The sequence below is a fragment of the Babylonia areolata genome, chromosome 31 (assembly GCF_041734735.1).
Source record: "Babylonia areolata isolate BAREFJ2019XMU chromosome 31, ASM4173473v1, whole genome shotgun sequence".
Classification (NCBI taxonomy): domain Eukaryota; kingdom Metazoa; phylum Mollusca; class Gastropoda; order Neogastropoda; family Buccinidae; genus Babylonia; species Babylonia areolata.
This window is the reverse complement of record NC_134906.1, coordinates 12,623,491-12,649,536: the sequence shown is the minus strand read 5'-3', so window position 1 is coordinate 12,649,536 and position 26,046 is coordinate 12,623,491. Positions and strand designations below refer to the sequence as shown.

General features: G+C 43.3%; 1 protein-coding gene across 1 annotated transcript in view; it reads right to left on the bottom strand.

The window, feature by feature from the left end:
• The window catches only part of LOC143275974 (uncharacterized), a 76,191-nt gene that overhangs the window by 22,402 nt on the left and 27,743 nt on the right, over positions 1-26,046 (bottom strand). The window contains exons 3-4 of the mRNA XM_076580333.1: positions 13,210-13,554; positions 11,603-11,669 (exon numbers count right to left, since the gene is read on the bottom strand). Coding sequence (XP_076436448.1) covers positions 11,603-11,669; positions 13,210-13,554 — 412 coding nt within the window. The remainder of the gene's footprint in view (positions 1-11,602; positions 11,670-13,209; positions 13,555-26,046) is intronic.

Genomic DNA, 26,046 nt, shown 5'->3' with positions numbered 1-26,046 from the left:
GTGGTTGTGCTGTGCTGCGTTGCGTTGCGTTGCGTTGTGTGTGTGTGTGTGTGTGTGTGTGTGTGTGTGTGTGTGTGTGTGTGTGTTGTGCTGTGTTGTATGTGTGTCTGTGTGTGTCTGCATGTGTTGCATTTGTGTGTGTGCACACGTGCATGCACGTACATATGTGTGTGTGCGCGTGCACGCGCATGCATGCTTGCGTTTATGTGCTGCATGCGTGCATGTGCATGCATAAGCGTGTGTGTGTGTTTGTTTGGTTGGTGTCTTTCTTCTTCTTCTTCTCTTTTTTTCTTTTCTTCTTTCATTTCCCCCACTCTCCTCCCCTTCATTCCTTTTTTTCCCTCTTCTGTTGTTCTTTCATTCCAGTCTTCTCCTTTCTCTGTCCTCTTTGATGTTGCCTTCCTTCCTTTCTTTCTTTTCTTTTCTTTTCTTTCTTTTTTTCCCCCTCAGCCCATCCTGTTTCCCACCTCCCTCTGTTCTCTCCAATTTTCCTACTTGGCTTGTCAACAGTGTCTTCTCTCTGCTGAGTGGAATGGACAACTCTACTCCTTTTGTGTGGGTTTTTTTGTTTTGTTTTGTTTTGTTTTGTTTTGTTTTGTTGTTTTGTTCAAGCTGAATATAGCATGATCTGTGTGTGTGTGTGTGTGTGTGTCAGTGTCTCTGTCTGTGTGTGTGTCTGCATGCATGTGCGCATGTGTGTGTGTGTGTGTGTGTGTGTGTGTGTGTGTGTGTGTGTGTGTGTGTGTGTGTGAGTTAATAATAATAATAATAATATATATATGTATGTATGTATGTATATATGTATGTATGTATGTATGTGTGTGCGTGCATGCGTTTGTGTGCATCTTTCAACTGCATACATAGCAAAACTCTAATGTATCTGAACACACACATACATATGCTCCCCCCCCCCCCTCTCCCCTTACTTTCTCTGTCTGTCCCAAATCTCTTCCTTAATCTCACCCCCCCCCCTCCCCCAACCCCCCTCTCTGTCTCTGTCTCTCCCCGATGTCTTCCTCAATCTCATCCCCACCACCCACCACCCTCTCTGTCTCTGTCTCTCCCCAATGTGTTCCTTAATTTCACGCCCTACCCCCACCCTCTCTGTCTCTCCCAAATCTCTTCCTTAATTTCATCCCCCCCCCCCCGCCCCCCTGTCTCTCCCAGTCCTGCCAGGCCTGTCACTGGTGGCCTCCACTCCTTCTCCTGAATCTAAATGGATAGGCACAAATCCAATCATTTTTAACAACCCCCTTCCCCCCTCTCCCTCACCCCTACATACCTCCACACCCACCCACCCACCCAGCCCCTACCACCAACACACCATCTCCTCTCAGCTGCCCCCACCTCCCTGCCCCCTTCTCCAACCCCCCCCCCCCCCACTCCCCCTGACCCCCCAAGCCATACCCCAGCTACTGCCACCCCCACACCCCTGCCCATGAATATATATATATATATATATCACAATGCTGTCCCCCTCCCGCCCTACCCCCACCTCCCCCCCTCCCCCCCTCTCTCTGTTTCCCAACTTAATGTGAACGGCCAGAAAAAAAAAAGGGTTGGGATAGGGGTGGCGTGAGCACTGAGAGGGGGGGGGGACAGGAGGGCTGTGTGGGAAGGTAGCTGTAGCTGAACCAGAGTGAATGTGGGTGGTGATGAAAGAGGGAAAGTGCCAGCATGGCATGCTCACACATTTTGCACACACACACACAGTCACACACACACACACACACACATGGATGTGCACACTTCTTCTTCTTCTTCGTTCGTGAGCTGCAACTCCCACGTTCACTCGTATGTACACAAGTGGGCTTTTGTGTGTATGACCGTTTTCACCCCGCCATGTAGGCAGCCATACTCCATTTTCAGGGGTGTGCATGCTGGGTATATTCTTATTTCCATAACCCACCGAACACTGACATGGATTACAGGATCTTTAACGTGCGTATTTGATCTTTGCTTGTGTATACACATGGAGGGGGTTCAGGCACTAGCAGGTCTGCATATATGTTGACCTGGGAGATCAGAAAAACCTCCACCCTTTACCCACCAGGTGCCGTCACCGAGATTTGAACCCGGGACCCTCAGATTGAAAGTCCAAATCTTCAACCATTCGGCTATTGCGCCCGTCAAATGATGTGCACACACATACACACACACACACACACACAGACGTGCACACACACACATACACACACACACATGGACATGCACACACATACATACACACACACACATGGACGTGCACACACACACACACATACACACACAGTAATCATTTTTCAGCAAAACCAAGAACATCACAGCAGTCTTATCGCACCCTGCAAGAACCGGCAAACCTTTTCCAATGACTGAACAAATATTAAATAACACACGTCATCAACACGATACTGCCAGTGTCATGGATTTTATTTGAAAAATCCAAGTCTTGTATGCATCTATTCACACAGTTTCTTTTAATTTTTATCTATCCATATATCTAATCTGTTTTTTCAATACATTCTTCTGCAAAAACCACTGTCCTAAACTCAAAGGCCTGACTCTGTACAGCACATTCAACCTCCCCTAAAATCATCAACGCAAAGTTTTATCTATCCATACTCTATGGCCCATCATTCCACACAAAGTTACACAGAAATCAATCCTTTGCTTTCTCTCACAGACTCTTCACAAGTCCTTCAAAAGAAGGTGTGGTCGGGATGAAAACGGTCATACAGGTAAAAAGCCCACTCATGTACATACGAGTGAACGTGGGAGGTCATAGCCCAGGTTGCAGCCCACAAATGTAGAAGAAGAAAAGAAGGTGTACTTGGTTGTGAAATGACAGTGTTTTAAAAATTATGTATGTATGTATATGGCTGACATGTGTTTGATCCATAATCAACCCCCTTCAGACTGGGGCCATGGCCTTTTTCTTGAATATATCATCATTATTGTCATCATTATCATCTGAGGGAGCAGAAAATATTGGTCATTTTTTCAGCTTACACAACACACGATATTGGTGACTGTCTCATCTTGCACAACAGACGATACTGGTGACTGTCTCATCTTACACAACAGACGATACTGGTGATTGTCTCATCTTACACAACAGATGATACTGGTGACTGTCTCATCTTACATAACAGATGATACTGGTGACTGTCTCATCTTACACAACAGATGATACTGGTGATTTTCTCATCTTATGTAACAGACAATACTGGTGATTGCCTCATCTTATGCAACAGACAATACTGGTGACTGTCTCATCTTACACAACAGATGATACTGGTGATTTTCTCATCTTATGCAACAGACAATACTGGTGATTGTTTCATCTTATGCAACAGACAATACTGGTGATTGTTTCATCTTACACAACAGACAATACTGGTGATTGTTTCATCTTACACAACAGACAATACTGGTGACTGTCTCATCTTACACAACATACAGACGATAATGGTGACTGTCTCATCTTACACAACAGATGGTACTGGTGACTGTCTCATCTTACACAACAGACGATATTGGTGACTGTCTCATCTTACACAACAGACGATACTGGTGACTGTCTCATCTTACACAACAGACAATACTGGTGATTGTCTCATCTTATGTAACAGACAATACTGGTGACTGCCTCATCTTATGCAACAGACGATACTGGTGACTGTCTCATCTTACACAACAGACGATACTGGTGACTGTCTCATCTTACACAACAGACAATACTGGTGACTGTCTCATCTTATGCAACAGACGATACTGGTGACTGTCTCATCTTACACAACAGACGATACTGGTGACTGTCTCATCTTACACAACAGACGATACTGGTGACTGTCTCATCTTACACAACAGACAATACTGGTGACTGTCTCATCTTACACAACAGACAATACTGGTGACTGTCTCATCTTACACAACAGATGATACTGGTGACTGTCTCATCTTACACAACAGATGATACTGGTGATTGTCTCATCTTACACAACAGACGATACTGGTGATTGTCTCATCTTACACAACAGACGATACTGGTGATTGTTTCATCTTACACAACAAACATTGTTGGTGACTGTCTCAACCCACACAACAGATGATACTGGTGACTGTCTCATCTTACACAACAGACAATACTGGTGATTGTCTCATCTTACACAACAGATGATACTGGTGATTGTCTCATCTTATGTAACAGACGATACTGGTGATTGTTTCATCTTACACAACAGACGATACTGGTGATTGTCTCATCTTACACAACAGACAATACTGGTGACTGTCTCATCTTACACAACACATGATATTGGTGATTGTCTCATCTTATGCAACAGATGATACTGGTGATTGTCTCATCTCACACAACAGACAATACTGGTGATTGTCTCATCTTAAACAACAGACAACACTGGTGATTGTTTCATCTTACACAACAGACAACACTGGTGATTGTTTCATCTTACACAACAGATGATACTGGTGACTGTCTCAGCTTACACAACAGACGATACTGGTGACTGTCTCATCTTACACAACAGACGATACTGGTGATTTTCTCATCTTATGCAACAGACGATACTGGTGACTGTCTCATCTTACACAACAGACGATACTGGTGACTGTCTCATCTTACACAACAGACGATACTGGTGATTGTCTCATCTTATGCAACAGACAATACTGGTGATTGTTTCATCTTACACAACAGACAATACTGGTGATTGTTTCATCTTACACAACAGACAATACTGGTGACTGTCTCATCTTACACAGCAGACAATACTGGTGACTGTCTCATCTTACACAACATACAGACGATAATGGTGACTGTCTCATCTTACACAACAGATGGTACTGGTGATTGTCTCATCTTAAACAACAGATGATATTGGTGATAGTCTCATCTTACACAACAGACGATACTGGTGACTGTCTCATCTTACACAACATACAGATGATAATGGTGACTGTCTCATCTTATGCAACAGACGATACTGGTGATTGTCTCATCTTACACAACAGACAATACTGGTGATTGTCTCATCTTACACAACAGACGATACTGGTGACTGTCTCATCTTACACAACAGACAACACTGGTGACTGTCTCATCTTACACAACAGACAATACTGGTGACTGTCTCATCTTACACAACAGACGATACTGGTGACTGTCTCATCTTACACAACAGACAACACTGGTGACTGTCTCATCTTACACAACAGATGATACTGGTGACTGTCTCATCTTATGTAACAGACGATACTGGTGATTGTTTCATCTTACACAACAGACGATACTGGTGATTGTCTCATCTTACACAACAGACAATACTGGTGATTGTCTCACCTTAAACAACAGACAACACTGGTGATTGTTTCATCTTACACAACAGACAACACTGGTGACTGTCTCATCTTACACAACACATGATATTGGTGACTGTCTCATCTTACACAACAGACGATACTGGTGATTGTCTCATCTTACACAACAGACAATACTGGTGATTGTCTCATCTTAAACAACAGATGATATTGGTGATAGTCTCATCTTACACAACAGACGATACTGGTGATTGTTTCATCTTACACAACAGATGATACTGGTGACTGTCTCATCTTACACAACAAACAATGTTGGTGACTGTCTCAACCCACACAACAGATGATACTGGTGATAGTCTCATCTTACACAAAAATGCAACAACACGGTGGGAAAGAAAGAACTCAACATCTGTCACCTGCTCTGAGTGTCTCTGAATTGCACTTACGCCCACATTGCTGCTGATCAATATACATTAACACATTTCTTAGTGTCAGCACCTTTGACCATACACCTCCAAAGTCTGTGCGTGCTAATCAACACACACACACATACACAAAAAGATGAACGCATGTCGTTTTTTCCTTCTCAGCATCAGCCTCTTTGGCCATTATGACACCAGGTGTGTTTGGCCATTATGACACCAGGTGTGTTGCCCATAAGGAAGGAATCTGCATCGTTTTTATTGTCTCCAAATGTCACGGCTCTCACGCTTTAACCTTAAGTCTGACCTTTTCTTTTTTTTTTGTTGTTCTCTGGATTTAAAAAAAAATATATATAAAAAAAAATCTCCTACCCTCATTTCAGGACTCATAAAAAAATCAATAATTAAAAGGTCTCAGGATATGTATGAGAACACTTAGTGCTACAATAATTGATACCCCCCACCCCCCACTTCATCCCCTGTACAACATTTCTCTCCATCCAAATGCTTGAATTGTATTGTACTTTACTGTATTGCAATGTACTGTAGAACAGAATAGAACAGAATAGAATATGTCTTTATTACCAAGTGTACCGGGGTCACAACGAATATTGGGGGGTGGTGGGTGGTAGGGGATGGATAGTACATAAAAAGGTACAAACATAAATCAAAAAATCATACACAAACACAGATACAGTAGAAATTAGGATACATACATGTACATATCAACACAAAAACTTGTGCACACTCACATGCACACACACACACACACACACACACACATAACACGCCAAATATCACTCAAAGTGAAAAGACATTAAATTAAAGAAAGAACACACACACACACACACACACTCACATACACACACACATTTGAACAGAAGCCACATATTACATGTGGATGGGGCTGATGACTATATCTTCAGGAAGATGGTTGTTGATTGCACAGTTTTATGTAATCATACTGGATTTGTTCGAGAGACAAGGCATGGACTGCTTTGGGGGAAAAAGCTATCGGTGAAGCGACTGGTTTTTGTCCTAATACTTCTGTACCGTTGACAAGAGGGGAGCGTCTCGAAAAATCCCAGAAGCTGGATGTGTTGTCTTACTCCACTTGTCACAACAGATCTCTCAGTGTGAAATTCGGCCTGCGTCACCACAGTAAAAGCGCCAGCCTGTTCTTTCTTTCTGTCTCTGTCTGCAAGTGTATTTCTTTTTCCCCATCAAAGCGTAGTCTTCTGCAGAACTCTGCCAGGGACAGCCCTACAGCTTGATATCAGTGGGCAAGGGGGCCAGAGAAGAAGAAGAAACACTGCATTCACTCTCTCTTCTTACCAATACATCCCTCGACAGAATAAAAACCTATCTACAGTACATGGCTCAAGTCAACCCACAACAAGAGGAAGAGTCTCATAAATGTCTTTTCTGGACAGTGGAAGTTTTTAACACACACACACGCACACACACACACACACATTGAGAGAGAGTGAGAGAGAGAGAGAGATGTGAAACAGAATCCCTGACAGCTAAAATACTGGGATATATCTACAAACTTATTTGAAAGTTTTGTTGTGGTCATAACACACAGACACAGACACACAGACACAGACACACAGACACACACAAGCACAGAGGAAAAAGCAAAGAGGAGAAAAGAAAGACAGTCAAGGAAAGACGTGGGTGGAGGAGAACAACAACAGAGATACAAACCAAAACACATTCAGCGAGACAGAAGAAAAGACAGAGAGAAGGCATGAAGAGATGAAAAGGGCCAGAGTGGTCACAGAGACAAGACAAGACAAGACAAGACAAGACAAATTCTTTATTTCGAGGATAATAGATAAGCACTGGTGTGCTTTTTTACATCCAGTCCCTGCCCTGAATAGGGTCTACACTACACAATATTTAATAAAATGAAAGCATGATGTTAGTAAAGATACACAACAGAGGAAAAAAAAAAAAAGCATAAATCAAAACAAAAGCAACAACCACACACACACACACACACACGCACATCCACACACACGCACACACACACGCACGCACGCACGCACACACACACACACACACATGACATACAGGCACTAGCATGGTGTTAGTAAAATGCACAGGTAAAAAAAACCCAAAAAAAACAAAAAAACAAAATCAAAGAAACAAACACACACAACACACACCGCATTACACATCAGAATGGGGGACAGAGGGTGAGGAAGGTGAGAGAAGGACCATGGCAGACAGACAGACAGACAGATCCAATGTTAGCATGTCAGCCACATCACTTTCATAATCTTCTTCTCTCCCTACCATCCCACGCATTAATGATCCTGTATCATGTGACAAAAGGAAGAGCGCTCTCTCTCTTTCTCTCTCTCTCTTTCTCCTCCATCTCTGCTCCCTCCTCCCTCCCTTTCCCCTACCCTCCCTCCCTCCCCCTCTCTCTCTCTTTATAACTCTTTCATGTTATTATATCTGCTTCTACGTTTGTGGGCTGCAACTCCCACATTCACTTGCATGTACATGAGTGGGCTTTTATGTGTATGACCGGTTTTTTTTATCCTGCCATGTAGGCAGCCATACACTGTTTTGGGGGCTGTTAATATATCAATCTTTTTGTCCTGTCAGATTTCTCTGTCAGAATTCTTGTCTGTACTCCCTGCGAAAAGTGCATCCATAGAGCACTGTTACTGTCCTTATGTATTTGGCATTAAATTCTTACTGTTATTATTGTTTATTTGGTTGATATTTACATCATGCTTTTGTTTGGTCAGAGACCACACACAGAGTCATAAGCACACTATCCTGCCTATCTGGGTACAGTTGCCTTCAGACGCTCATCGGCCGTTTCCTGTGTCATTCAGTCTGGCTTCAGTCATGCGCATGCACACATACATATATATATATATATCATAAATGGATTTTACTATAGATTTTGCCAGGGGCAGCTCCCTTGTTGCTGTGGGTTCTTTTGGGTGCACTTAGTGCACACTGCGTACACGACCTCGGTTTATCGTCTCATCTGAATCACTGGCGTCCAGACCACCATTCAAAGTCAGTGGAGGGGGGAAGAAAATTCTGTCAAGTGTGAAAAAAGCGGGGTTGGCTGGCAAAAGCAATCTCAGTCGCGCTGAGTTTGCTTAGCATAAAGAATCTTGCTAAGTCTAGAGAATTAGCGAATGCTAAGCATACTAAGTGCTGCTGAAATTGCTTTCCCAACACAGCCCCGGTCCTTATCTTTTAATTCAACTGGCAACCACAGCAGTGATGTTTGCTACTTCAGTCAAATGATGATCTGCGTTTCACTGAGCTCAGTGCTTTAATCAGCACGTATCAGTTCTCATGAAACTGTTTTCCAGCTTTGTATGCTCGTCTCTTTGACAACTACGCTCTTTCTCTCTCCTGCTGTCCTGTACAACAGAACAGCCGTGTACCAGTCTTTTAGCGTAGCTCACAACCAGACAAGTGGTACCTGAAGAGTTCGCCAAACACACACACACACACACGAAAACGGTCTTGAAAACACAAGTTTGAGTATTCCACAGTCTCCCGGTAATCAGAACCCTTCTCTTCACCCTCCCAATACCCAACAATCTCCACCCATCACCGACTGCATCCAAACCTCCAATACCTAGGAATCTGTTATCTGATAACAATGACGCACAAGAACCCTCAGTGACATTTTTTTACCTCCCCAGACGATACAAACAGGTGATTCTCCTCAGCTCACCAGACAGTCAATACCAGTTGGCGTTTCGAAGTGATCACCACGAAACTAAAACGAAAATAAAATAAAAACAACAACAAAAAAACCTTTCCTTTTTAAAACCCCTGCTCATCCAACATCCGGTGTCATTCTGTTACAGGAGACTGGAGTTTCAGATAACGATTCACCGCACAACAACAACAACAGGAAGTGTAATTTAGCGCCGTTGATAACACAGTCATCTAAAAAAAACAACAGGGTTCTGTTCCAGGACTCCCCCTGCAACCCCATAATTCTCGACACCACCCTGCTCCTCCCCCCCCCACACCTCCCCCCCCATGCCCCCACCCTCCCTCTCTCTGCTAAGACTGAGCCGAAAATCAATCCAATCAGCTGAGACTGAGCTGAAAAAACAGACCAATCAGCTTGCTGTACATCATTATTATTGTCTGTCAGAACGTGAAACCTTTTATTTCGCGCCGATAGAAAATTTTACGAATTATTTTACTGCTGTTCAAATTCAGGGTTAGCAGACGCTAAGACGTACGACAGAATGAGGGATGCAAAGATTAGATGTGTGTGTGTGTGTGTGTGTGTGTGTATGTGTGTGTGTGTGTGTTATTCTATTCTTTTTTTTTTTTTTTTTTTTTTTTGTCACAACAGATTTCTCTGTGTGAAATTCGGGCTGCTCTCCCCAGGGAGAGTGCATCACTACACTAAAAGCGCCACCCATTTATTTTGTATTTTTTCCTGCATGCAGTTTTTTTTTTCCATTTGTCTTCCTATCTAAGTGGATTTTTCTACAGAATTTTGCCAGGGAAAACCCTTTTATTGCCATGGGTTCTTTTATGTGCACTAAGCGCATGCTGTACACAGGACCTTGGTTTATTGTCTATCTGTATGACTAGCATCCAGACCACCACTCAAGGTCCAGCGGAGGGGTAGAAAATACAGGACATAGGAAAAACAACAACAACAAAAACATTGCTGTATCTCAATAAAATAAATACATAAATAAATAGATAACAGAAAAAAAAGATAGATCCTGCTCATATGTTGACCTTAGATTTGATTTCTTCTCTGCTTCCATGCTTGTGATGAACTCCTGTGATGTCTTCCGTGTCAGATTAATGGGGGGTACCGTCAATGGAGGGATGTCATGGTGGTGTCATAGTGTGACACTCACACTGCGATTTAGTGGCTACTGTTTTCAGTATGGGGCTTAGCAGGTGGTCAGACATCAAAATGGTCCACGGATCCGCTTATTTCAGGGGGGACCACTGACCGCGGTGTTGGCTCAGGCAGTCGTGGATTCAATTTTTTTTATTTTATAGAATACGATCCCTTCACATTGTTCTGCGATATCCCCCTGAAAAAAAAAATAATGGAAACTATCTCCTTGGTGAAGGTCAAAGAAACACGACAACCATCACAAAAGAGACTGTATGAAGGTCAGTCATGTCCAAATACCATAATCGGAACAGCAGAGGATGAAAACTGCTGTCCCCGATAATCTGGACCAGAGTCTGATTACAGCAGAGATTGTCTTGCCCAAGTTACATCCTCAATCTCAAACCAAGAGGACTTTATAAAAACAGTTCGTGTTGGGAAGGTCCCCAAAGGCCAACTACACCCCAAGGCTGCAGCACAAGACCCAGTGTAATCTTCCCTCCCAGCCGGAGACATAGTCCTTTACAAAAAGAAAACCCACCTAAACTGTAAATGATCATACTGCTCAATCTATGCTGTTGGCCTAACTCTAAGCTCACAGTCGCTGATATTAGATTGTGTGTGGTCTGTTTCATTTTCAATCTATCATCAGTAACTGTGAGCTCTTATTTGACAAGTTTTAATGTCTTTTATAATGCGCATGATCATTTTATGTTGGTGTTGCAACGAGCCTGTGATTGCACAAGTTAATTTCCATATGGATTAATAAAGAGATTTTGATTTGATTTGATCCAATTTGATTTGAAGCTTTATGTCAATCTCTGATGTAAGCTGAGCGTTGGGCCTCCTGAAAGACAACCTTGAGCAAACAAAAGACCTTGGCAGGTGGGGGGTCCGGGGGGTTGGGTGAGTGGGAGGGGGGTAGGTAACGAACTAGACGACCTTTACAACAAAAGAGGATGCAGCAGAAAAAAAAGGCAGGACTACTCACTTGTACCAACAAACGCCAGCCCCCACGATCCCCACAGCTGCCACCACTGCGCACGCTGCCACCGCGGCTGCAACACACACACACACACACAAAATAGCAAATGCTCTAGAATCGTTATCGATGCCCATGTAGTTCAATGGTTGTCCTAATATTCATTTCCCTGTTTTAATTCTGTTTGTCCTTGCGAACTCCATTGTTTTTTTTTTTGTATTTTGTATTTTGTATTCCTTTTTATCACAACAGATTTCTCTGTGTGAAATTCGGGCTGCTCTCCCCAGGGAGAGCGCGTCGCTACACTACAGCGCCACCCATTTTTTTTGTATTTTTTTCTGCGTGCAGTTTTATTTGTTTTTCCTGTCGAAGTGGATTTTTCTACAGAATTTTGCCAGGAACAACCCTTTTGTTGCCATGGGTTCTTTTACGTGCGCTAAGTGCATGCTGCACACGGAACCTCGGTTTATCGTCTCATCCGAATGACTAGCGTCCAGACCACCACTCAAGGTCTAGTGGAGGGTGAGAAAATATCGGCGGCTGAGCCGTGATTCGAACCAGCGCGCTCAGATTCTCTCGCTTCCTAGGCAGACGCGTTACCTCTAGGCCATCACTCCACTGGATCTGTGGTCTGACAATTAAAATATTTCGACTTCGACTTCGACACACACACAAAATACAAACTCACACTGGTTCAGATGTGCATCTGGAGCTGCAAAACATGTGCTCTGGTTAACTTCAAGAAAATGCAAAGATCATCACCCCAAATGATGGGAAGTGGGTAGGCGGTGGGTGTTTAAGAGACTGAGACAGAGAGACAGACAGAAAAAAGAAAACGAAGAGGAGTTACAGGAGAATAAGCACAAAAAGTGAGACCTGATGCTCATTTTCAACATTTTCAGAGTAAAAAAAGGTCAAATCACTGTTCAGGACTTAGTGTTCCCCTTGTCCTCTTTGTGGCGTTACTTTGAAGGATTTAGTCTGCACAATATTCTGTACTACACAAATACATTCAATATTATCATTATCAATATTATTATCATCATCATCAGTATCATCATTACTGTATTGTTGTGTATTGTATTACTCTGTTTTTGTCACAACAGATTTCTCTGTGTGAAATTCGGGCTGCTCTCCCCAGGGAGAGCGCGTCGCTACACTGAGAGCGTCACTCATTTTTTTGTATGTTTTCCAGCTCCAGGTTTTTTGTTGGTTTTTTTTTTTTTTAATGTTTTCCTATCTAAGTGGATTTTTCTACAGAATTTTGCCAAGGACCACCCTTTTGTTGCAGTCCGGTTCTTTTACGTGTGCTAAGTACATGCTGCACACAGGACCTTGGTTTATCGTCTCATCCGAATGACTAGCCTTCAGACCACCATAATGCCCACTCTCGTGCCACTCCTGTTCTCAGTTCCCACACCTACCCCACCACAGTCTTACTTTGTCCCACCTCCACCCCACTCCACTCTCCTGATCCTTCCTACTAAAAAAACCCCCCAAAAAACCAGAAAAAAACGACTAGAAATACAAACAAACAAAAAAAGAAGATAGATAAATTCTTAAAAAAAAGAAAGAAAGAAAGAAAGAAAAAAAACAAACAGTCAAATCATACTCACTGATGAAAACAAAGTTGCTGGACGACAGCTTTTTGTCGGCGGAGGACGCTCCATGCCCAGAGGCGGACTGACGCAGCGCCTGCGGCTCCTCTTGCACCGCCTGGTTTACCTCCCTTGGGCCGCTGCCCTTCTCCGGCTTTACCTCCCTTGGGCCACCGCCACCGCTCTTCTCCCTCTTCTTGGTGCTGACAGGCTCCTTCGCAGATGCTGGTGGACTGTCGTCGACGGCGACGGCAGCAGCATTCCTTGCTGCAGCGGCTTCTGCTTGCAATTCCTGGACGTGTTCTGCTGGGTTGGTGTTGGGGTCTACTGTTTCCTGTGCAGGTGGTGCCGGTGGGTTGGCATCTGCAACAAGTGGCGGAGGGAGGGGGCGGGGGCGGGGGCGGGGAATCAGAAAAAGGGGAATGTGAGATGAATCTGGAATGGGTTGACAGTGCCTAGAAGATGCAGTTGTATTGTATTGTATTGTATTGTATTGTATTGTATTGTCCCTCCCATCTAAGGTCTTTTGTTCTCTCAGGTCTTCTGGTTGAAATGCTCCTCTGAGTTCCCAAAGTCTCTTCAAAGATCTGACACACTGTACTGTACTGTACTGTTTTGTATTGTATTCCATTGTGTTGTCTCTCCCATCTTACTTGTCTTCTGTCCTACATAATTACACACCATCCTGTTCTCTAAGGTCTTCTGGAGAAAAGCTCCTTCCAGTTCCCATATGCATAGTCTAATGTGGACACTGAATTAACTAGATGAACATAAAAGAAAAACTGAATGGACCGTTTCACTGAGTTTCAGTCAGCCTTGTCTAGACTGGTCTGTGCAGATCTTGTTTTTCCTTGTTCACAATTAAAAGAACAGAAATACAAATTCTGGACAGAATGCATGCAGTGACACAGACTTCATCATTGAGATGCGTACTGCATATGAATATTTCAAAGCGGATACTCAGTTAACTAGAATGAACATTAAAGAGAAAATGAATGGACTGTGTTGTACTTTCCAGGCAAGTGTAAATAAACTTGTCATACATCTATCTAGATCCAGAGAAAACCACTAAATGTTGCAGTGTGACTGAGGCGATGGCAACATCTCCTTCCTTTACCATGGACTTTAATTTCAAAGAATTTTTAAATGTTATAAATGTATTCACAAATCTGCCCCTTCCTATCTTTGTGGCTGCCTTCACCTCCACACTCCACCTCGCTCACTACGATTGGCTTAGGATCCTCTCTGTTTATGCATACCCAGATTCAAACACTCCACTGTTGGACATCATTCTTTTTCTGTCTCTGGACCTTGCATTTGGAATGAACTTCCTCTTTCACTTCATCAGGTCTCCGCACTCAGCTATTTCAAGTCTGGCCTTAAAACCCACCTCTTCACAAGATAGCCTCCCTCCCCTGCCTCTTCCTTGTCTTCAGTTTCTTCAGTTTTAGAGTTATGCAAGCATGTGAATGACTGGTATGAAAGCGCTTAGATTTGTCTCTGCACAAGATTCAGCGCTATATAAATACTATCATTGTCATGATTATTATCAAATGCCTGAGATATACCAAAATAACATGATTTAAACAGCATTGTCACTTTGAAAACTGCCAATCAATTTGTCACACTTAAAAAAGCATGCTTAAATGTTAATTTTTGAATGTCATTGACAGATCCGCAATAGTGCAGTGACTACACAATTTCTTCTCACCTGAACATGCTGGGTTCGAATCTGTGCTCAGGCCTTTTTTATTCTTTCAAACCCGAAGATTTATAATAACACAAAACACACTTTAATAATTAAATTCATCTTTATTTTATCTTCTTTTTTTTCTTTCTTTTTTTTTAAAGTGTATCACAAGTGAGTCTTGAGGGCCTTGCCTCTCTTGTTCATGTATAATCAATATGTTCTTTTTTCTTGGGGGTGGGGGCGGTGAGGGTGTTTTTAGTAATATACTTTTATGAATATATCAGTTAATGAAAGGATATATGTTCTTTTTTTTTGGCTTTCTTCTTTCCCCTGCATAAGCACTGAACCTGTCAGGAATATGATAAAATTCCAATGACTCTTATTCTTCAGTTCAATGAAGGATCAAGCCCCACTTTGCATTCAACCCATCAGACACCAGAATTGATCAAAGTGCTGCGAATGAGGCTGATGGGTGGAGAAAAGTTGGGTTGCTGCATTGCGTTTGAATTGAGGGCAGACAGACAGACAGACAGACAGACAGACAGACTGACTGACAGGACAGACAGAAAGAAGCAGACCATGTGCATGAATACACATGACAAGGTGCAGGAACACGCATGTAATGCATGAACCCTACACCTTCACATGCGCAAATTGCATTCTTCTACAGTCACAGCTGATGTTTCTCTGTCTCTCTCTCTCTGTCTCTATCTCACACACACATACACACACACACACATATGAATGCATGCACACACACACACACATGAGCGCGTGCGCACACACACACACAGACACACACACATGAGCGCATGCACACACACACATACATATACATGTGCACACACATGAATGCATGCACACACACAAACACACACACATAAATGCACACACACATGCATGCACACACACACACACACACATACACACATACACCCACACGCACACACACCCACAAACACACACACAGAGACATGGACACACACAATTAAACACATGTACCCACCCACCCATCCACACACACACACATGTATACCTACCACCCACCCAGACCCACAACACCACACACACACACACACACACATCCACACCCAACCCACACAATACTCCTCCTCACCCCCCACCACACATATACACCCACACCCATGCACACACACACACACACACACACACAGGTACTGTCCACACATGACTGTGCAGCAGTCTTCAGCATTCCTGTCACGACAGACTCCCCCCCCCCCCTCACCCCCTCCCACCTCCAATGAAATTCCCCCAGATCTCCTTGGGGAGAACACATCACCATAGTCCTGTGCTGTTTGATTTTCTGACCTTTTTTTCTTTTTTGTTTAAAAAAAAACAAAAAAAAAAAAACAAAAAAACACACAACTAAAAACTCCTTTGTCTGTGTGCCTGTTTTCATCTCTCTCTCTGTCATTCCCTTCAACTACTTTCTGCATAATTATGTTCTACAGATATTTTTCTTTTTCTTCATAAAATATCATCCTCCTTCTTTACCTTGCTCTTATCTATTAAAAAAAACACAAAAAAACAACAAAAAAAAAAAAAAAACCTCCTTTGTGTTCCTGTTTGCACCTCTCTCTCTCTCTCTCTCTCTCTCTCTCTCTCTCTTCCTCCACTTTCAACATTCATTTATTTTTCTTCATAAAACCTCATCCTCCTTCTTTACCTTGTTCTCATTTTTTATTTAAAACTCCTTTGTCTGTGTTCCTATTTGCATCCTCCCCCTCTCTCTCTCTCCTTCTCTCTCTCTCCCCCCTCCCTCTCTCTCCCTCCTCTCTCTCCTTCCTCTCTCTCTCCCTCCCCTCTCTCTCCCTCCCCTCTCTCTCTGCCATCCCCTTCCTCTACGTTCAACATTTAGCTATTTATTTATTTTTCTTTATAAAACATCCTCCTCCTTTTTTACCTTGCTCTCATTTTATCAAAACTCCTTTGTCTGTGTGCCTGTTTGCATCCCCCCACCCCTCTCTCCCTCCTCTCCCTATGCCTACAATAAAGTTCAGTTTGCGCACCTCATGGAGCTGCTACTAAGGTATGGAGTAAGTTTGACACTGACAAGATGGATAGCAGCAGCGCTTCAGGAAAGAACCGTCGTCCTACGCCTCAGAGATTGGATGTCTGCACCTTCTAAACTATCCATGGGACTGCCACAAGGGTCTCCGCTCTCTCCTGTCCTCTACAATGTCTGCACGAAGGGCCTTGCAGACTTAAAAAACAATGGAATAGCTCGGGTACTTACTCTTGCGGATGATGGCCTGGTCTTCAAAACTTTGAAAGATGCTCAGGAAAGAACTAAAGCCGTCCAGAAGCAACTAAACAATATTGCTCAATGGTGCAAAGACACAGGATCTTCCATCAATCCAGCGAAAGCCCAAACGTTGCTGTGCACCCTCAACAACAGAACCGCAAGCAAATCACCACCACCTGTGTCGTTCTGGATTCAGATCGAAAAACCCCAAAAACCTCAACCATCTATTCAACACAGCCATTTCACCCACTCTATGAAGACATTGTTGGGAATGGCCAGAGGGCAAAACTGATGCGGAAGTGAAGCTACTCATAGAAGAAAACAGTAAAGAAGAGGACACCATCATATACACAGATGTCTCAGTCACCAAAGACCAATCTGGTTGGGGATTCACTGCGAAACAAAATGGAAAAACTCCTGTCTGTGTACCTGTTTGCATCCCCCCCTCTCCCTCCCTCTCTCTCTCTCTCTCTCTCTCTCCCTCCTCTCTCTCTCTCTCTCTCCCTTCTCTCACTCTCTCTGTCATTCTTTTCCTCAACGTTCTACATAAATTCTACGCATATTTCTTTTTCTTCATAAAACCTTGTCCTCCTTCTTTACCTTGCTCTCATTTTATCAAATATCAAAACCCCCTTTGTCTGTGTACCTGTTTGCAACCCCCCCCCCCCCTCCCCCTCCCCCAAACCCCCCTCTCTGTCATTTTCTTCCTCTACTTTATAAAACCTTGTTCTCCTTCTTTACCTTGCTCTCATTTAAAAAAAAAATCCTTTGTGTGCCTGTTTGTACTCCCCTTTCTCTTCCTCTCTCTCTCTCTCTGTCATTCTCTTCCTCAACTTTCTGCATACAGTTATTTTTCTTTGGAAAAAAAACATTGCCCTCCTTAACCTCTCTCTCTCTCTCTCTCATAATTTCTGCACTTAGGTCACCCTCACCTTCACCCCACCATCCTTCCTCCCTACATTCGTCTTTCTTCTGTCTTCTTTATACTAGCTCTCTCTCTCTCTCTCTTTCTCTGTCTGTGTCTGGCACTCATTCTCACTCACTCTCTTTTCACTCTCTCTCTCTCTCTTTCTCTCTCTCCCTTATCTTGACACACTCCATCTCCATCAATCTGGTTTCCTCTTTCTGTTTTTGTCTCAAGAAGAAGTGTGTGTGTGTGTGTGGGAGTGGGGGGATGAGGGGTGGGGGTGGGGGTTGAGGGGGATGGGGGGGGGGGGTGTAATATGAATGTGGGAGTGAGAAGCAAAAGAGAGATAGGGAGAGACAAAAAAAAAAAAAACAAAAAAAAAGCTTGGTCCAGCAATCAGTTCTCCTCCCCCCCCACCCTCCATCCCCTCCCTACCCAGCAACCTCACCCTCCTCCCCACCCCTATAATCACACACCTGCAGCCTTACTTTTTTCCTCCATTTTCTAAAGAATTGGATAAAAGTGTAGTGCCCTAGTTTCAGAAGGACAAAAGGGGAGAGAGATATATATATAGACGGACAGATAGGCAGACAGACAGAGACACAGTGAGAGAGAGACAGACAGACAGGCAGACAGACAGAGACACAGAGAGAGACAAAGACAGACAGACAGAGAGGGAGACAGACAGAGAGGGAGACAGACACAGACAAAGAGACAGAGAAACTGAGGTAGACAGAGATAGCTAAACAGACAAGACAGACAAAAACATAGAAGGAGAGACAGACAGACAGATACACAGGGAGAGAGAGAGAGACAGACAGACAGACAGAGACACAAGGAAAGACAGACAGACAGACAGACAGAGACACACACAGAGAAAGACAGACAGACAGACAGACAGAGACACACAGAGAGAGAAAGACAGACAGACAGACAGAGACACACAGAGAGAGAAAGACAGACAGACAGACAGACAGAGAGGGATGCAGACACAGACAAAGAGACAGAGAAACTGAGGTAGACAGAGACAGCTAAACAGACAAGACAGACAAAAACACAGAAGGAGAGACAGACAGACAGAGACACAAGGAGAGACAGACAGACAGACAGAGACAGAGGGAGAGACAGACAGACAGACAGAGACACAGGGAGACAGACAGAGACGCAGGGAGAGAGACAGACAGACACAGACAAGAGACAGAGAAAAACATAGAAGGAGAGGCGGAGACAGACAGAAAGAAGAGACAGACAGACAGACACAGGCAGAGAGAGAGAGAGAGAAAGGCAGACAGACAGACAGAGAGAGGCAGGCAGAGACAGACAGACACAGAGACACTGGCAGAGAGACACACAGACAGAGAGACACAGGGAGAAACACAGAGACACAGACAGAGAGAGAGGGAAACAGAGACAGAGACACAGGAAGACAGACAGCGAGAAGACAGGAGGAATAGAAGACAAAGCAGTGCCTGAAGGAACAAACCCCAGCTGAATCAATACTGCCTTCACCAGCCACCACCACCACCACCTTGTCCCCTAGTCTGACCCAGATTCACCCTCACCCCACCACCTTCCCCATCCTTCCCCCCCCCACTCCCTCCCCCCCCCTCTCTCTCTCTCTCCCCCTCACCCCTCCACTTGCACACCCACAGAGACCACCTACTTGTCCAGTCTTGTTTCAGTTTCAAGGTTGTATCAAAGCCTGTTCACTGATCAATATATGCAACACCACAAGTGCATAAAAAAAATCTTCTTCTTCTTCTTCATTCGTGGGCTGCAACTCCCAAGTTCACTCATGTGGAGTTTTATGTGTATGACCCTTTTTTTTTTTACCCTGCTATTGTAGGCTGCCACACTCCATTTGCAGGGGTGTGCATGCTGAGTATGTTCTTGTTTCCATAACCCACTGAACGCTGACATGGATCATAGGATCTTTAACATGCGTATTTGATCTTCTGCTTGCCGTATACACACGAAGGGGGTTCAGGCACTAAGCAGGTCTGCACATATGTTGACCTGGGAGATCGGAAAAATCTCCACCCTTTACCCACTTGGTACCGTTACCGAGATTCGAACCCGAGACCCTCAGACTGAAAGTCCGTCGCTTCAACCACTGGGCTACTGCACCCGTCAAAAAAAAAAAAAAAAAAAAAAATCAAACGAACCCGAAAACAGATGCCTGACCTACGCATAAAACCCCAACATGCTGGTGAGGCCCTGAAGAGCCCATCCCAGGTTTGATCCCCAGGTTCATCCTGGCAGGTTCACTGCATCTGTCACACAGAGCTCTTCATTCATTCAGCAGGCACAGAAAGATGTCAGTCAATATATTTCGCAGATGTGTAACTGTAGCCAACAGTTGCTAAGCAACTGGCGGTTTGCATAAATGTGTAACTGTACCGTACAGTTGCTCAGCAACTGGCGGCTTGCATAAATCTCTGTGTTAGGTTGAGCAATTTGTGCACGCAACTGGCTGACACTGTATGCAATATGCTAGTCAACTGATTTAGCACAGCTGTACATTGGACGAGGCAGAAAACAAGAAAGGAAAAGATGACAGCAAAGAGAGAAGCCAGGAACCCTCACGCCAACTCCGCTCTTCTTCTGACACCTGTATGCTAAGGATCCCCCCTGCTCCAACCAAAACGTATGGCCAACGCAGTTTTTTTTTTCAATCCAAGCCCCCTTTCTTTGGAATCAACTTCCTCAGCCTCTCCGTCACTCATCTTCGCTGCAATCTTTCAAATCCAGTCTGAAGACCCACCTTTTCCCCTCCTGATTAATTCTCAACAGCTCATCCCTTTCCAGCATGAACTAAAATGACTATTTGTGAGTGAGTGAGTTTTGATGGTTTCAGAATTTGTTGGAAGTATTTTTGGTAGTATTTTTGATTGTGTACTATTTATGATTGTGTGCTTTGATTTGTGTGTGTTGGTGCGCTTGTGCTTGTGTGTATTGTGTGTGGGGCGGGGGTGGGGTGGGGTGGGGGGGGTGAATAATTCTTAATGATGTTTGGTATCTTGTGTTCAATTTTTCCTTTTTGATATTTACATATGTGTTCTATTTGTAAATGCCTATGGCTTATTTTCTAGATTAGTCGTAAATGCTCATAATAATAATAACAATGATAATAAACAAAGAGAACTACATAAAAAAAGGGCGTTTAAGTTTAGGCATCGAATTTCCAGAAGTGGGGGATACTTAAGGAAGAAGTCGGCAGAATGGTGAAGATGCTTATCTGCCAATACACTACAGTGTCTGTGAGGGTCCAGGGTCAAATCCTGGTCTCGCCTTTTCTCCCAAGTTTGACTTCAAAATCAAACTGAATGTCTGGTGTTGTCCTCAGGCAAAATTCTGTGGAAGAAATCCACTCAGATAGGTACACAAATAATATGTATGCATGCACTCAAGGGCTGACTAACGTGTTGGGTTACGCTGCTGGTCAGGCATCTGCCTAGCAGATGTGGTGTAGTGTACATGGGTTTGTCTGAATGCAGTGGCACCTCCTTGGGATTTGGGGATACTATCTGCACTGAAAGAACCTGTGGCATCTCCACAGCAGGACTAGGAAAACCTATCATGAGGAAGGAATGCCACCCAGCCAACCATTTGTTCCATGTAACCACGGGTGCAATAGCCGAGTAGTTAAACTTATAAAGCATTGGACTTTCAATCTGAGGATCCTGGGTTTGAATCTCGGTAACAGCACCTGGTGGGTAAAGGGTGGAGATTTTTCCAATCTCCCAGGTCAACATACATGAAGACCTGCTTGTGCCTGGACCCCCTTTGTGTGTATACGCAAGCAGAAGATCAAATACGCATGTTAAAGATCCTGTAATCCATGTCAGTGTTCAGTGGGTTATGGAAGCAAGAACATACCCAGCATGCGCACCCCTGAATATGGAGTATGGCTGCCTACATGGCGGGGTAAAAACGATCTTTGACATAAAAGCCCACTCATGTACATACAAGTGAATGTGGGAGTTGCAGCCAACAAATGAAGAAGAAGAAGAATTCCATTTAACCTATCCCCTCTGGCAGACAATGTCAGTGTTTGATTAAAATGTGAACCTGGTCATATCATAATGAACACCTTCTGCACTACTGTCTTCATCTCCCCCCTAACAATAATGATCATAAAGAGGACTGGTGCTCACACCTCCCACACAGGGAACTGTTAGTGTTTACAAAAAGTTGTACAAGCATAATCATTTATGCATTCAAGTACGACATACCATACACAAAACAAGCGTACACACACACACCTACACACAAACATACATGCACACCCTCTTCCACCTTTTCATCTCTCTCTCTCTCTCCTTCCCTTTGACATAATGTGTTATGATCTAACACATACTTTCCTGTTTGTATGATCGGTGTGCACCGGCATGGCTGCTCCTACATATTCATGTCGAAATGTTTATCTTATACCATCTCATGCCATGCTCTGCATGCTTTGCCGGTAATGGATTGGGGCTGACCATCCACAGAGTGCATGTTGTACGGACCAGATGCAAAGGCCAAAAACATCATTTTGCAATATTAATCCACAGGCTATCAAATAAACAATCCAGTCAAATAAACTGGAATCAGAACTCTTTTTTTTTCTTTTTTCTTTTTTTTGCACTTAGAGTTGACTTCATCAAGATTTTGCACCTTATAAATATTATTATTAGTAGTAGTAGTATTTTTATGTATTTATCTATTATTTCTTATTTATTTATTTCTTAACAATTATCTTCTTTTTTTAATTAATTTTTTGTTATCTTATTGTTATTTTTATCTATTTATTTATTTATTTTTATTTTATTTTATTTCATTTTTCTCAAGGCCTGACCAAGCACGTTGGGTTATGTTGCTGGTCAGGCATCTGCCTGGCAGACGTAGTGTAGCATATATGGATTTGACCAAACACAGTGACGCCTCCTTGAGCTACTGACACTGATACTGCAACAGCTGAGTGGTTGATCAAACCTGAGGGTTCCATGAGTGAATCCCAGTCACGGTCCTTGGTGGGTAAAAGGGTGGAGATTCTTCCGACCTCCCATGGTCAACACATGTGCAGACCTGCTAGTGCCTGAACCCCGCTTCGTGTGTATATATGCATGCATAAGGTCAAATATGCATGTTAAAGATCCCATAATCCATGTCAACATTCATCTATTTATTTGCTTATGTATCCCCCCCCCCCTTTTTTCCCCCCCCCCCCCTCAAGGCCTGTCTGAGTGAGTTGGGTAACGCTGCTGGTCAGGCATCTGCTTAGATGTGGTGTAGCGGATATGGAATTGTCTGATCCCTGTAACATCTCCTTTAGTAACTGGACTGAACTCAACTCAACGGCCAAGAGGTTTACAACACATGACCACCTCCACCACACACTCATCCGCAAGAAAAAATGACGACAGGTTCAGTTTCAGTCTCTCAAGGTGGTGTCAATGCGTTTGGACATATCCATACACGCCACACCACATCTGCTAGGCAGATGACTGACCAGCAGCATAACCCAACGCACTTAGTCAGGCCTTGAGTTATTAGAGTTAGGGTTATATATATATATATATATATATATATATATTTGTGCGCCTATCGAAGTGGATTTCTTTTACAGAATTTTGCCAGAGGGCAACACTCTCGTTGCCATGGGTTCTTTTTCAGTGCCGCCAAGTGCGTGCTGCACGCACAGGACCTCGGTTTGTGGTCACACCCAAACAACTAGACACTCAGTTCAATTCTCCACTGAAACTTGGGAGAAAGGGTGAGAGCGGAATTCGAACCCAGACCCTCACGGATCCTCTACCGGCAGATGAGCGTCTAAACCATTCTGCCCACTTCCTCTACAAACAAATACCTTCCTCTACAGACAAATAGCTTCTTCAACATAAAAGACCTTCCTCTACAGACAAAGACATTCCTCTACAGACAAATAACTTCTACAGACAAATAACTTCTACAGACAAAGACCTTCCACTACAGACAAATATCTTCTTCGACAGACAAAGACCGCCCTCTACAGACAAAGACCTTCCACTACAGACAAATATCTTCTTGACAGACAAAGACCTTCCTCTGCAGACAAATTGCTTCTTCCACAGACAAAGACCTTCCTCTACAGACAAATAACTTCCTCTACAGACAAAGACCTTCCTCTACAGACAAATAACATTCTTGACAAAGACCTTCCTCTACAGACAAAGACCTTCCACTACAGACAAATATCTTCCTCTACAGACAAAGACCTTCCTCTACAGACAAATTGCTTCTTCGACAAAGACCTTCCTCTACAGACAAATAACTTCCATGACAGACAAAGATCTTCTACTACAGACAAATATCTTCTTCGACAGAAAAAGACCGTCCTCTACAGTCAAATAACTTCCTCTACAAGGACCTTCTCCCACAGACAAATAACTTCCTTGATGAAGACCTTCCACGGCAGACAAACAGCTTCCTTGACAGATGAAGACCTTCCTCTAAAGACAAACAACTTCCTTGACAGACAAAGACCTTCCTCTACAGAGAAATAATTTCCTCAACAGACAACTGCTCCCCCCCCCCCCCCCCCCCCACTCCCTGATGTAAGTGTCCTCCTGTCCCCATGACTGGACTAAAAGTCTCTGCACAACCGTGCTAATTAGCAAGGAAAAGGTTGTTCCCCCCCTGCCCCCCATCTCCCAGAACAACCCTTCATCAGAGCTGCCATGAAAGAATGAGGCTAATTAACAGGGGGCTAGTGTTGGAGCTTGTTCAGGCAATGGAAATGTGAACCTGTTTAGCAGAAAGGGGGACAGGACAATTAAGACACACAAGCAACAGATGTTCAGTTATATATATATATATAGATAGATAGACAGATAGATAGATAGATAGATAGATAGATAGAGACTGCAGTCAGATTTAGCTTTTTGTTTTACTTTTTTTTTTTAATATATATATAATAATCCTCATCACAGTCATCGTATCTTTAAAAAAAAAATTGTTCTCAATAATTATCATCATTATCAACATCATCATCACCTTTAGTAATATGTTATTTTCATCATCATTACCGTTATCATTATTATTATTAGCATCATTATTATCAGTCATCATAGTAGTAGTAGTAGTAGTATCATTACCATCACCACCATTGTTGTTGCTGCAGTTTCTGCTGCGGCGGCTGTTTTTCTACTTTTCACCTAAGCAACACCCTGTCAACGCTCAGTCTTTTTTCACAAATAGGTGCTGCCTACTTTTAGCCAGAAGATCTCCTGGGGTGTTTCACCCGATCTTTTCCTACAGTCAAACCATCCCTGACTGCTTCTACCCAACAACGGGAACACGGGGACTGAAGCGGCACATGATGGGTAAAAGGAATTGAACGTGTCTTGGCCACACAGACAGGAGTACTAAATTAACCAAAACAATCAACAAGCTACTAAAATAACCTAAACAGTCAACCAGCCACTGAAAAAACATAAACAGTCAACCAGCCACTAAAGTAACCAAAACAGTCAACCAGCCACTAAAATATACCAAAACACTCAAACATCCACTAAATTGACCAAAATCGTTTCAACCAGCCACTAAATTAACCAAAACAGTCAACCAGCCACTAAAATAACCTAAACAGTCCACCAGCCACTAAAATAACCTAAACAGTCAACCAGCCATAAAAATTACCAAGACAGTCAACCAGCCTCTAAAATAACCTAAACAGTCAACCAGCCACTAAAATAACCTAAACAGTTAACCAGCCACTAAAATAACCAAAACAGTCAACCAGCCACTAAGTTTCAGTTTCAGTAGCTCAAGGAGGCGTCACTGCGTTCGGATAAAACCATATACGCTACACCACATCTGCCAAGCAGATGCCTGACCAGCAGCGTAACCCAACGCGCTTAGTCAGGCCTTGAAAAAAAACAAAAACAAAAAAAAACCAAAAAAAAAACAACAACAAAAAACGGGGGAATAAATAATAGATAAGCTTGCATAAATAAATAAATAAATAAA